Below are 14,142 nucleotides of genomic sequence, written 5' to 3'. Positions count from 1 at the left end.
GGATGAAAGAAGCCAATCATTGACTGATCGTTTTTATACTATCATTTAGTTGGATTTTCCTCAATTCGAATATATCATGACACTATCCTAGACTGAAGATATTCAGGAAGGATGTCTACAGAAGAACTTTACAGCAAGGTGAGTGATTGGGAGGAAGTTTCTTAATTGCTTCCGCCTTTTCGATTGAGTATAGCTAGGCCACTGTTGAAGGGACTGTCGAAGCCTGTGGCCTAGGTTACGCCCACCAAGCAGCAGATCAACCACCGTGCCTAACACAAATTGGGCATAGAAGCATGTAAAATCCTTGACCATGGCCTAGGAATATATCAACCTAAACGTACAGTGTTTTCAGCTAGGTAACTTGTATTGTAGGATTTGAATTTTGTTTTAATTTTAAAATTGTGGTCCTCGAATTTTGCTGATGACAGTCGTAGCTAGTATTAGTAATAATAGTAGTACTTAGTTTAGTACTAGTAGCGGCGGTGGATTCCTAGTAGCTGGGTGGGCAGTTCCATTTTCTTTCTAATAAATAAATAGTAGCACTCAGCAGAATTCCCTAGGCATACTACTACTACGACCACTACCACCTGTAACCTGGCCTAGGTTAGTTAGGATTCCTAGGCCTACTAACTACTACTACTTTAGTGTAGTTAAGTAGGCCCTACTAACTTTTTATTTCTGAGATGAGTACTTATGCACAGAGTATCAAATTACAAATAATAATGTCATATTTTGTATTACATATGTAATAATTAATATGTTAAATCTTGTATTTATAGCAGTTTATAATAACTGTATTTTTTAAATCATAAGCAACAAAACATTGATGATTTTTCAAAGTACATGTATACAAAATTCTTCCATATTTACTCAATAAAATTTCTTTATTTTAAATTGTTGAATCAAAATATTGATATACTGTACCCACACATAAACAAATATTGAAATTTTATTCAAAAGTTAATAGTCAAAAGACAGACATCCAATGTTAATATTTAATCCCCAACATACTTTATATTTATTTTAATGTCTTAATAGCAGTTATTGTGATGTGTACTACTATACACATAGTGACTCATTTGATATCATGATGGATTATTATTATTTCTCTCCTTTTGTCATCATTTGAAGGTGTGGTTTCCTTGCATTGTTGTTGTAATATCATTATTAATATATTATTATAAGAAAAGAGAACGCTATAAAGTCATAGTAAAAGTATTAAATTATTGCAAAGATTAAGTTCATAATTCGTATTTTGGCTTTTGAATGAAAAATGCTATATTGCAGTTCCTGACAGCACAGGGTTACAGATTTGTACTTGTTAGTTATTTTTAATGAAGTTGTAATTCTTTTAAAAAAATTTGCGAAAAGAATTACTAATTCATGAATCCAAAACCAATTGAACATTTATAATCATGTTGTTTTTAACTTTATGGTTATAAAATACTTGCTAAACTGTAAGTTAAGAACAAGCCCTATGAAACCACTATACCGGCCGGCATAAGTCCTCGGTTAAAAGTCCTTGTATTAACAATACTTGTATCAGATAAACTCCTTGTTAGACACAATAACTGGTCTATCACCAAATAGAAATTTTTATTGTACTTGTATTTTCTACAGAAAATACCATGATAGAAGATTTGTGTGGTTTTGATGTATGGAGACCACCCTTTGTCTCCCTAATCCCACTTTCCTATTGGTGAAAAATTCTGAATAGGCTTGGCAAATCAAGGATTTATGTATTGGTTACTAAGTGTTATGAATAATTCATTCTTTACTAATTTTTTACAGAAATCTACCATTGTTTACTAACAAACAATAGTGATTGTACTTCTTATTCATTAGTTTTTATGAATACTGATTATTGTAATAAGGTGTTATAAAATGTGTTTTTTTAGGTGTTTTTATTTCCTTTCTCGTGACAAACCAAAACATTGTTAGAACCTGATCAGCAGCTGTTCAGAAACTATACACCATGTTACTAACGAAGCAATTGAATTTCCTGTAGAAATCGTGAATTCAGGTTTCTCTCCGCATTTAATGACATGTATCAAATGTATGTTCATGAAATTAATTAATGAATTAAAAATGACTACACCAATATAAATCAGATATTTTAAGTCAGAAATGTCAATAACTAAAGCCTGTTTGAGGTCAAAATGCCAATCGCCTGTATAATAATAATATACTTTTTTTTAAATCAATTAATCAATGTACGACATAAATTTTAAAATCTTAAAATACTAACTGTATAGTATAAATATTGAAACAAGCAAGAAAAAAAGTTTAATTAATATCACAATTTATCTTTATCTATCAATAATTTGCTTGGTAGAAATTATCAGAAATAGCTATTACATGTATACTGTACACTAAATACAAACATTCTGTAATACTGTACCACGAGTAATATAAAGTGATGACACAATTTAACACGATATAAATGTTAAAATCTTAAAATACTACTGTATAATCATGGAGAAATAAGTTAGGATTTCTCCATGGTATAATATAACAAGCAAGAAAAAAAGTTTAATATCAGAATGTATCTTAATGAATAATTTTGTATAGCCAACATGAACACAAAGATCACATCCATCAGAGTAATATACAGTACAGTATGTAGGTAATTGTTTTTATCTTTGATGACACAAAGATCACATCCATCAGAGTAATATACAGTATGTAGGTAATTGTTTTTATCTTTGATGACACAAAGATCACATTCATCAGAGTAATATACAGTATGTAGGTAATTGTTTTTCTCTTTGATGACACAAAGATCACATCCATTAGAGTAATATACAGTATGTAGGTAATTGTTTTTATCTTTGATGACACAAAGATCACATCCATCACACTTCACAGTAATATACAGTTTATGTAGGTAATTGTTTTTATCTTTAATAGAATGTCTGCTGTAAAATAATGAGATGAAAAGTGAAAGCATTAATCAAACCACTTTGTATTCTAGATTGTCTAATTACTACACCGATTAAAACAATCATTTATTTTAGTATAACAGCAGTTTATATTGGATATTAGTAAACTATTGGTTTTGAATGTCAAAGTATTGATGAAAGAAGCCAATATTTATATGATAGCTCCTATTTAGGATCAATTATTATTAATATTATTGATGATACAGGGTGGTCCAGCATCATACAGTATACAGAGTGATAGATCAGTTGGGAATACACACTGTGCCTTTGCCTGATCCTCTGTGGGTACATTTACAAAATTTGTAAGCAGCTTGATCGTGGTGCTAGCACCAGAAAACCAGAAGATCTTTGAGTCAGCCGTTCATGGAAACTGAACCGCATACCAATTTAAATTTTGCGTGAACATAGTATGATTTGCATAGAATTCTAATAAATCTATTGTTTATGTGAAAGGTCACTACACAATCACGAAGGACCGGTGTGTACCCTACAAATTTGACTGCCTACAAAGCCCCGCTAAATCCAGACGAACAACAGTTAAAAACTAAGGAATGGTTAATTAGCCAGTTTTCTGGGGATGCTGGTCATAACTCTTGAGGGCTATGAACCCTGCGGTACAGCACTGATATCTCAAATTATGTAACCTTTGTCAATATTTGATATTCAAACTAAGGCCCTGTTCAGACCCAGGGCGTTAGATTGATTTAATTGTTAGATTATGGTGCTGAATCCATTTGTTTTAATTGGTGTTTTTATTAGTCTGATTTATGTTGTCAAGCTACTGTACAGCAATATCATTTGAACATAATTTATTGATTGGATGTTTAAAAAACGTTTAAGGTGTTTTGTTATGAAACACAAATTGTTCTCTCTAGTGTCATCAAGTGTATGATTTAGTTAGAATATGATATTATAAAACATTATACTGTTATATGTCTACAACCAGTGTACTGTGTCGTATGGGGTGTAGGTGTACAAGCTAGGCCTATGGTATAATATTTGGGGTGGTTCATTTGAACCACGAAGCCCCCTCCGCCACTGGTTTATATTGATTTATTGTGGACAAGCAATATGGTATGTACTGTACAGTATAGTATTAGTAATCGGTATGATCTACTTGTTATTTTAAAAAGATTTTAAGAACCCTGATTTTTAATTTAATTTAATAATTTTGTCTGTTCAGTGACACTATTTATTAAGGCGTAATAACGAACCATACCTTTATTAGGCAATGACCTTGTTCTGATCATTAGACCTACAAGTTGTTTCTCATGAAAGTCGCTATTCTGTAAATACTATTCTTTGTTTTCTACACCAGTCATGCGTTTAGACTATTCTATATGAACACAGTGTGTCAGGCCGTTGGAATTCTAATTGAATGCTTGGTTGGACCAAAGGTGAAACTTGATGAATTGTTAGGAATTAGGTAGTATTTCCTATAATTGTATTGTGGTTACATGAATGTTAACAACATACATTATGGAAAATGAAATTATCATAAAAATATTGCTAGATTTGTAATCCGAAATAAATGCATGATTTTAAAAATGTTAGTGTATAACAACAAATCCAAAATCTTAGCCATTCTCTCACGGTAATGAGCCAGACACTGTAGGTGTGTATATTTATTTTAAATAGTCCACATTTGCAGTTTAGAAGTGGGTAACTATACATCCAGTAAAAGACTATTCAATTACTTTCATTTGGATTATTCTATTGAATATAATTATCACAAAGACTATTCAATGACTTTCATTTGGATTATTCTATTGAATATAATTATCACAAAGATTAAAAATATTCTCTCTTCTCATTTGTTCTATTTACAAATTTGTTTATCTTGACATTAAATAATGATCTAGTTAATGAGTGGGTTAATGTTGTATAAGCTATGATATATTACTACTGTACAATATCTTGAAATTCTCTCAGCTACTATAGGCTGAAACACGATGTAATCAATATTGTGAATCCTTGATTAAATGTCAATTATTGATGTTAAATTATTATAATAAACAATATTGGGGAAAGTTATTGATTTAAATGTAATTTAATGTATGTTTATAGATATAAATATAATTTACCGTAGTACAATTTTAAAATATTGTACTTTAATTAATTAAATGATATTGTTTAAAAACGACAAATTAAATCCAAAACTATACTATACTGTAGTATTGTACTTGGACTTTAAAATCTAATTGAGTCTTTTAACTTAATAATTTGGTAATTTTAGCAAGTTTATTCTGCATTAATAAGCTTTTAGCATGATTTAATTTATACAGTACTAATGAGAGTATGAGATATCATAATAAATAATTGTAATATTTGTAGGATATGAACTTATCGCCTTATTTGTATGCTTGATTAAGCAAACAACTGAGTGTTATGAAATGACAAAGTCAAAGGTCAAAGTTTTAGTTATACTGCTCTACCATGAATTTCTAAACCAATACCCAACATATTCACGTTCAGGTGGTTCTTTTCTGATTTCCCTAAAACATAATTTATGATATTGTTAAACCTTTGGGGACTTTAGCTTATTGAGTAACAATCCACTGTACTATTAGTTGTACAGTATAACAAGAAATATTTCTTACAAAAAACGCTGCTCGCTTATTGATAAATATTTTTTATTTTAAATGTTTTTGAATGTATCATTTTATTGTCACATAATAGTTATTTTACCTGAAAAAAATGTAATTTAAAGCAACAAATACTTAAATTGTCTGTCAGACAATGGTTTTTGGGTTTCTTTTCTTTTTTTATATGTGAATAAATATTATTTTTTTGTTACAGAAGTGAATACTCAATTTCTGTCACTTTAGTTAATTTTATTGCTAAGGTCAAAGCTGGGGTCACTTCATCACCCTAGATATTTCAATTGTGAAGTATCCTATTACAAACACAAACTTTAATGGACTGTTTCGATAATAATTCAATGAATATCTGACAGTGAATATACCAGAAATGCTTAGGGATTTGTAATTTTAGCATGACAGGTCCTAATAGACTCTTTCCCAGACGTTTTTTGGGTCTACTGTAGCAGCTGGAATCAATAAATTATAGTGGAGTTTCCATTTTCACAAACCTGTCTGTCCTTAGAACTATAACTGCTGCTTGCTTTAGCTTCTGATTGAGTAGTCCTAATGGGACGTAGCGGGCTAGAGCAGCAGCGTGAAAATGTAGTTTATACTGGTGGTAGTAAGGAAGTTTTATAAAATATGTTTCAAATGAAAAGTCTATTTAGCATAAAGATAGACACCTGTGCATAGTGGACTATGGTCACTGCAGTGCTGTCAATTTTACATTGTATCTATAAATTTCAAAACCAGACATTTTTAATTTTTGTCAAGAGCTACTTTGTTGAAGGGACCCTTTTTTCGCACCCTTCCTTTCTACCATCTTGTAGTAGGCGATGGCCTTTGTTTACTCATAATTTGTTGTGATATGACTACAGTGTTCTCTATTTGACAAAACATATAACATATACTATATGTAGCCAACACATTGTAATGACATGAACTCAAACAATGTATCAACATGGATGCAGTTTGTATGTGGGTTCACTCTGGTAGAAGTGTACACAGTCATTCTTATCTGATTTTGTATTGTTATGAGTAAGATAAGACAGTTAGCAACTACTGTCCATCTGTGTACTTAGCCTACCTGCCACATCAGCGTATCTGATATTATGCTAATGTATTTCAATTGATTCTTGTGTTCAATCTTAAGCACCTCATTAAGAAAAATGTCTGGTCTCAAATTGGTGCCAACAGTCCTAAGCATACTGTACCTGTAAATAAGTGTGCAACTCAGTTTTTTCATTTATTCAACATTTATTCATCATGGTTTTACAATGCATGTACCATAGATCATAAGATAAGGATCTAAAATAGGGCTTGTCTCAAAGTATATTTTTAAATACAAAATTAGTTCTACTACAGTTGGTTAAGTGCTGTGATACAATAGAATGAAGACCCTTAATTGGTTGGGTGACTCTACCTGCCTAGTGTAGCACAAACTACAAGCAACTACAGAATATTATTATAATAATAGAGATACTGTAATTATGAATATTGTGACCTCATTTTTAAATACATAAGTTGTTTCACAGCATAATTTCAGGGTTAATAAGAAAACCACTCACCAATAATAACCTATTAGTAGTATCTAGTATGATTAAAGCTACTATTAGAGTACAAAATACTATTATTAAAAAGTAGGACTCTTCTAATACTACCTTGTGGTTATCTACACCTGTAATACTAAATTGTGGTTATCTACTGTATACTACTAATTACAATGTAAACCTACCCTCATCTCCTAAGTGTTTCCACCATTTTTATCAGTCTGTGAAATGTGAGATCTGTTCGTGCTAATAACACCACAAAAATGAATATTCATAAGGACCTTGTTTACGTGATGGAAATTAAGCTGGTAGGCCCGTCTCAGTTGTCAGTACCAAAATAAAGGCACGATGCTAACGTTTATATAATCACGTTAAATTTAGTCATCTGATTATTAATAGCTCTCATTGGCTGTTGTATCATCAGCAGGAACACTCCTATTATTCCCGGCACTTCTCCATATGGTCCTCTCAAAGTCTGCATTTTTCACTCAATGCTTTGATTCTACTTTTAAGTTGTTTTGTGTAAAGTGTGTTTTATGTCGCAAGTAATAATTGGGTCACGGTAGAAGATTTTTTTGGAAAATTACGATATTTACTTTGCATTTTGGCTGTACAATAATGGACACAATAGCAATGAATATTTCAGTGAATGCATAAAACTTTGTGATTTTTTGTGTGTGAATCATTTTGGATTTAAGCATCAGCAAAGACATGTTATCACTTTATACCGGTGTAGTCAACATTTGGAAATATGGCTGTTGATTGGCAGAATCGCTTTAACTACATGCCGATTGATTTAGAGATTTATGTTAAAGTAAGTTTGCAATCCAGCCATAATCTTTTGATTTCAAAGAAAGGGAGCAGGCTGTTTTTTTTTAGTTTCTTGAATAGAAATTAAGAGTGTAGTTGTGTCTAGGTTTTTTGTCTATCAATGCTTTTATTAAACAGTATTGTAGCAATCATTCCAGCATATAGTAGTTTCTAAATGAGAACTAGCTTTACATGAAACTATTACAGAAAAAATCCTAGGTCTTGGAGCCATATGATGAGTGCAAACACGTATGTGGATACAATGGCAATACATTTCCAATGAACTTTATTTTACCATTTTTAATCCCTGCACACAACTTGTACACAACTTGCACCCCGCTCCCCCTAACCTTGTCTTTTCAAATTCCTGGATTCATCACCACTGCGACTCAGAAAAATCTTGCATTCCTTCTTTAATACAAGATTATTTGTACTAATTGTTATTAGTGGTGCCACCAGGATTCTCGACTAAGAGTCCACATGCCCGACGCAACAAAGCACAGATTGATATTATGTTGGAGTGAGTACAATCATTAATAATAGCCTATCATTTGTACTGGAGACCTGTGTCAGCATTTGATAGCAGTCTTGGGATTATTGAACATTTTAACCTATCACTACATTCTCAAGTTGACATTTAATAAACTTGTGTTTAGGATCAGAAATACATCAGGCTCTCTGCTATTTGGAAAACATTTTATCTCTGTTGGATACAGTACTATTGGATTGTATACTGTGATTTAGCTTGCCTGGTTTGCTTTAGCATAGCAAACAGCATTTAACCAGTCCTCAGCTATTATAGTAACTATACCTACTTTCAGTATCCATTGTGATATATTTGAATGAATATAAATAGGATGACTGCTGATTGTATAGTGATAGTAATTGTGTTAGATAGACAAGATTTCTGATTTTATTGTAAAAACCCTTTTGACATACCACAAATGTTTGGTATATTAAAATAGTAAATAATGTAGTTGAATTATGTAAATTTTAATACTGATTATAAATAAACAGTCTACAGTACTACAAACATTAAAAAGTATTAAGACCCAAGAGATGATATGAAAATTGAATTATGTAAATTAGGATACCAGAAACATTTAAGACTATTCCTAAGAGAGTGAGTACATAGTTCATGCAGTCTCTTGTGTATGTCTCCTTTAAATGAAAAATGACTACTGTATGTTCTTAATAAAAATATGTATTTTTACATCTAGCGCAATGAAGTCATGTTTGCCAGCCATCATGTAGTGTGAAATGCTGATTTGTTCTCAATTTTAGAACCAATTCATGTACTAGTCTGTACTACTACTCTAGTTGTGCAAATCACTACTGCAGTACTATGTACTGTACAGTAGCTGTATGAAATAGTCTATCAATAGTCTCAGAAAAATGGTTTCTATATTGCAACATTACTGTTGTTTTTCTTTCAATTCAATCTGAAATAAAACTCCTACTCCTGTCTGCCTTGAAACATTAATAATAGCCGATAAACGTTATGTTTCTTAGTACAGAAACAAAGGTCATTGAATCCTTGATGATAGAAGGATATCTATATTATAATATTAACACCATTTTAAATGGTACTGTAGATTAAACAATATAATGTCCAAGGCACTATAAATATTAATGGATTTCAGTGTTCACGTTTGACAACCATTAAATAAGTTAAAATGGTTGGTACTATATCTTGTAATTAATTCTTTTACACGTTTATATGATCAAATTTGGAACAAGATTACATTTGTATTGAAAGACCTCTTCATTACAACACTGTTCTATCAGGGACAAGTCCTACAGTAGATGGATTAGTTCACTGTGAGACAATTCTCTACTTGTTTTAATAGTGTGTCAAGTTCATCGTGCATATGCAATGTATATACATGGGATCAACAACTTTAATTCCCATCCGAAGAATGACGCAATGAGAGATTATCTCATTATCTCAAATATACAGTATACAGTAAGCAATAGCACAGAGACAAACCATGTATCTCACATGCTAGTCAGATCCCTTACCATTACGCCATACAACTCTCTAATTAGCTATAGCTGTAATAAGCAGATTGTGTTACTTTGTTAAATACATTAGTGTATCTAAATTGTTGTTAAACTTCTTTATGTGAAGCGCTTTGATCAACGGGGAAAAGCGCTATGTAAGCAATTATTTTATTATTATTTAACAATAACATATGTTAATAGTTTTGTCAGAATAATTGAATGTTTTGCTATGATTATTTTAGGGTGCTCGGGTGTGGATACGAGACCCAGAAGAAGTATGGATTGGTGGCACATTGACTAAAGACTACAAAGAAGGGCAAAATGTAGAAGTTGAACTGGAAGATGGACAAGTAAGTTTTTATGTCTCCTCATATGGTAAAGGGCCTATGTCGGTTTATCCATGTTTTTTAGGCACAAGATACAGTAGACTTTTCATACATAATACCTTAAAAACTATAGAGCTCTTCAGTCAAAATCATAATTAAATTATATAACAGTAACGGTCGTAAAGAATCATGGATATTTATTAATGGCAAAATTAAAAGCATTTTATAGGAGCTCTTCAATATCTAGAGAGTTTTTATTGTTATTAAAAGTAATATAAAGATGTAAATGATTATTTATTCCATAGGAAAGAACCATCAAGATTAAAACTAAAGATGCCATGCCCCCGTTGCGTAACCCTGAAATACTTATCGGTGAAAATGATTTAACATCGCTTAGTTATTTACATGAACCTGCAGTACTATACAACTTGAACGTGAGGTTTATTCAAAATAGAGCAATCTATACGTACTGTGGTAAGTCAATTATTATAGTAACAACATGTAGTATTCCAATTGTTTCATTTCTTGATCCATTTTGGGTTGATAGCACCATGGTTTGGTTGTCTTTCAAGCTTTAAGGCTCTGTTCACATTAAGCCTGGATAGGGTTTGGTTGTCTTTCAAGCTTTAAGGCTCTGTTCACATTAAGCCTGGATATGGTTTGGTTGTCTTTCGAGCTTTAAGGCTCTGTTCACATTAAGCCTGGATTTGGTTTGGTTGTCTTTCAAGCTTTAAGGCTCTGTTCACATTAAGCCTGGATATGGTTTGGTTGTCTTTCAAGCTTTAAGGCTCTGTTCACATTAAGCCTGAATTTGTTCCAGTGGCAGGAGAACCCCACCTACAGTACGTTTTTGTTCTGGTTCGGGAATGAGTTAGTCTATTCTGAAACATTATATTTTCATAGTAAACGTAGCTTAAATAATCTACCATCTATTTATAAAGCTAGCTGTAAACTGAAGAAGTAAAATACACTGAAACAAGTATAGTACAAGTTAAGCATTAAGACCAGTGCTTGTATACCTGTTGACATGAAAAGAATGTTACAGTATAACACCTGTAAGTTGCTGCACACTTGTGAAGAGAGTACCAACAAATGCTATGAATAATTTTAATTGATAATATTTCATGAAACAAACAAATGTAACAAGTTTGAATTAATGATGTCAATGATAAACTGCTCATCAGCAATCATCAAATCCAGAGGATGGAATTATTTATTATATTTCATGTCTATTACTAGTATACTGTACTGTACATATATTACATTAACGACATAGATTATAACATCATAAACAGGAATGCCATCCTTATTTTACTAATTGCGCTACACAATCATGTTGTATGTAATATTTCTATAATGTAAATCACATTTGAATCTCCATATTTGAAATGTATTGATATCATCGTCATACATTTATGTTAACATGAAAAGAATTTTACAGTAAATATTATTAGCAGCGCATTTACTCAGACAATCTTAAAAAACATTCCATAATCTTGCGTCACAAAGCTTTATAAAGTTTTATTTAATCCTTTGAACTTCATATAATCAATGTTATAGACAGTGGAATTGGATTTTATCTCTCAGATTTGATTCATTTTAATGTATTATAAACAAAACTAATTGTAATGCACAGAATTACATTGTTGTTAATAATAATATGTTTAAAAATGGCCTCAATTTAGTTTGGTTTTTTAAATTCTTTCTTATTGATTATAAACAAGATATATACAGTAACCATTTGTTTAAATGTTTATGTTTTGCTGCAATATTTTTAGCTAAGCAAAGCATTATAATCTGTGCATTATGAATTCATGCATTTTATGGCAATTGTCATTAACCTGTTGTATCACCTCTGATGGTTGGATAATGACACAAATATTAAACAACATTTGCTTATGACTAATATACAGAGACTGTTTGTCTACCTAAATGAATGTAATTTTTAAAGACATTTTTCATGCTTTATACTGGTTGCAATTAATCAATTTGTATTGTGTACTTTTCTTGTTTTCAAGTTAGTTTTATTCTAGTGTAAATCATTATATTGGTTAAAGTTTATGTGACTTGCACTATAAGGTCATAGAAAGGTCAGACAACAGGGAGAAAGAAGGAGACAAACTAGGGAGTTAGAGACAAATTAATGTAGAGTTGTGGAGATAAATAGGGTCCCTAGTTATTATAAAGGGTCCCTGGATAATAAAGAGGGGTCCTGAATATCAGCTTCCCTGTGAGGGAACTGGAAGGGTCACCCTCTATAAATATCCTTAAATAATAAAATTAAATAATTAAAATATTGAGTAAAAACATAATTACTGATAATAATACTGGATAATTGGATTAATCCAATTTTTTTTTTTCAGGTATTGTGCTTGTCGCAATCAATCCGTATGAACAGCTCCCTCTATATGGCGAAGATGTCATCAATGCGTACCATAGCCAGGATATGGCTGGTATGGACCCACATATATTTGCTGTCGCTGAAGAAGCATTTAAGCGATTATCCAGGTACTTTTAATTAGTAATGTAACACTAACAATGTTGCACGTGATATTTATAACAGGTTGATTAAAGTCCTTTTGACATAAACATCTAATAAATATCTCCTTGTGCCAGAAACTGTAGAATAAATGAATCTGGAAAGCATTTTTTTGTCACTTTGTGCCCTCCATACTGATCACTACCACATTTCACATAGTACAATACAATAATTCTCATGAGTAGTACATATGTTAATTCAGGGTGTTGGGAAAGGGGAGTATCACATTATACAAGAAGTATATAAGTACACTCCCTGTGCCAGAAACTTTCCCCCCAAAAATCAAAAGGTTCCAAATTTGTACTACATTTCTTCCTGATTTCCTACTACTGTACAGTATTAAAATTGAATTTGGAATATTAAACTTGCTAGTTGGACTGCCAGCCCTAAAATGTAGTGTTAAGACTGTACTATAACTGTATCAACATGTAAAGGATTTTAAGATTCATTATGGGCATAATCCGACCGGTCTAAAATATTACAACTAAAACTTTATTATAGTTAATGATTATGTCACTTGTTTGTGTTTCACAGGTTTGAACAGGACCAGTCCATTATTGTTAGTGGGGAGAGTGGTGCTGGAAAAACTGTGTCTGCAAAATATGCAATGCGATATTTTGCAACAGTCGGAGGATCATATGAAGAAACGCAAGTTGAAAAGAAAGTATTGGCGTCTAATCCTATCATGGAGGTATGATTGATGTATTGAGAGATTCTTTGCCCAACACTAACATAATTTTACTGAATATTTAATTAGCTCCAAGTTTATTTTACGAGTGGACACAAAACCAGAATATTTATATTACTGAACTTGCACTGATGGCTAGAGTTAGCTTTGAGCTCAATGAGTATTCAGTACAATTTAGACGAGTTAGTCAAATTATCTAACAAATATACCTATGTGTCTGTCTACACTATCAAACTTTATGTGAAAAAATATGTGATGTGCCCATATATGGACATGATGATGTCATATCACTATCTTATTTGAGCATATCACCACCTTATTTGGGCACATCACATTCTTTTTTAGTGTAGACAAAGCTTAACTTTGTAGTTGGTAAAATTATGTAAAAATTAAATTAAATTATTTCAGAATAATTTTAATATCATTGCTAGAATCAAATCAATGGGCATAGAAAAGACAAGATAAAACCTTTTCATCAAAAGAACAATTACCTATGTACTCAGAAATGTATACATTGTTTTGTAAATTTAGTGTTTATTTACTGCAGTATGTAAACGAGAATTTAATATGTGAATTAGGTTTGTTTTTGAACTGCATCATAGTACAACTAGCCTAGGGCAATTATCCTCAATATGGTTTTGCTTGCTTTCACTAACAACAGCGAAAATGATAAATATATTCAACTTCTGCTTCTGTTAATT

The 14,142-nt window shown here is 31.5% G+C and overlaps 1 protein-coding gene across 3 annotated transcripts in view; it reads left to right on the top strand.

Annotated features, from left to right (window-relative positions):
- Position 1: 1 nt before the first annotated feature.
- LOC140039990 (unconventional myosin-Va-like) overlaps positions 2–14,142 on the top strand; it is a 43,924-nt gene continuing 29,783 nt past the window's right edge. For 2 of the 3 annotated variants that reach the window (XM_072085592.1, XM_072085589.1), the window contains exons 1-5: positions 7,263–7,888; positions 10,131–10,238; positions 10,520–10,688; positions 12,578–12,722; positions 13,288–13,444. In XM_072085592.1, coding sequence (XP_071941693.1) covers positions 7,826–7,888; positions 10,131–10,238; positions 10,520–10,688; positions 12,578–12,722; positions 13,288–13,444 — 642 coding nt within the window. In that variant the 5' untranslated portion in view covers positions 7,263–7,825. Of the gene's footprint in view, positions 139–7,262; positions 7,889–10,130; positions 10,239–10,519; positions 10,689–12,577; positions 12,723–13,287; positions 13,445–14,142 lie in introns of those variants that run through there. The other variant, XM_072085591.1, reaches the window with a different exon arrangement.

Source organism: Antedon mediterranea, chromosome 2 (genome assembly GCF_964355755.1).
Source record: "Antedon mediterranea chromosome 2, ecAntMedi1.1, whole genome shotgun sequence".
In the NCBI taxonomy this organism is placed as follows: Eukaryota; Metazoa; Echinodermata; class Crinoidea; order Comatulida; family Antedonidae; genus Antedon; species Antedon mediterranea.
The sequence above is the reverse complement of the archived record's forward strand: the minus strand, read 5'-3'. Positions and strand labels throughout refer to the sequence as shown.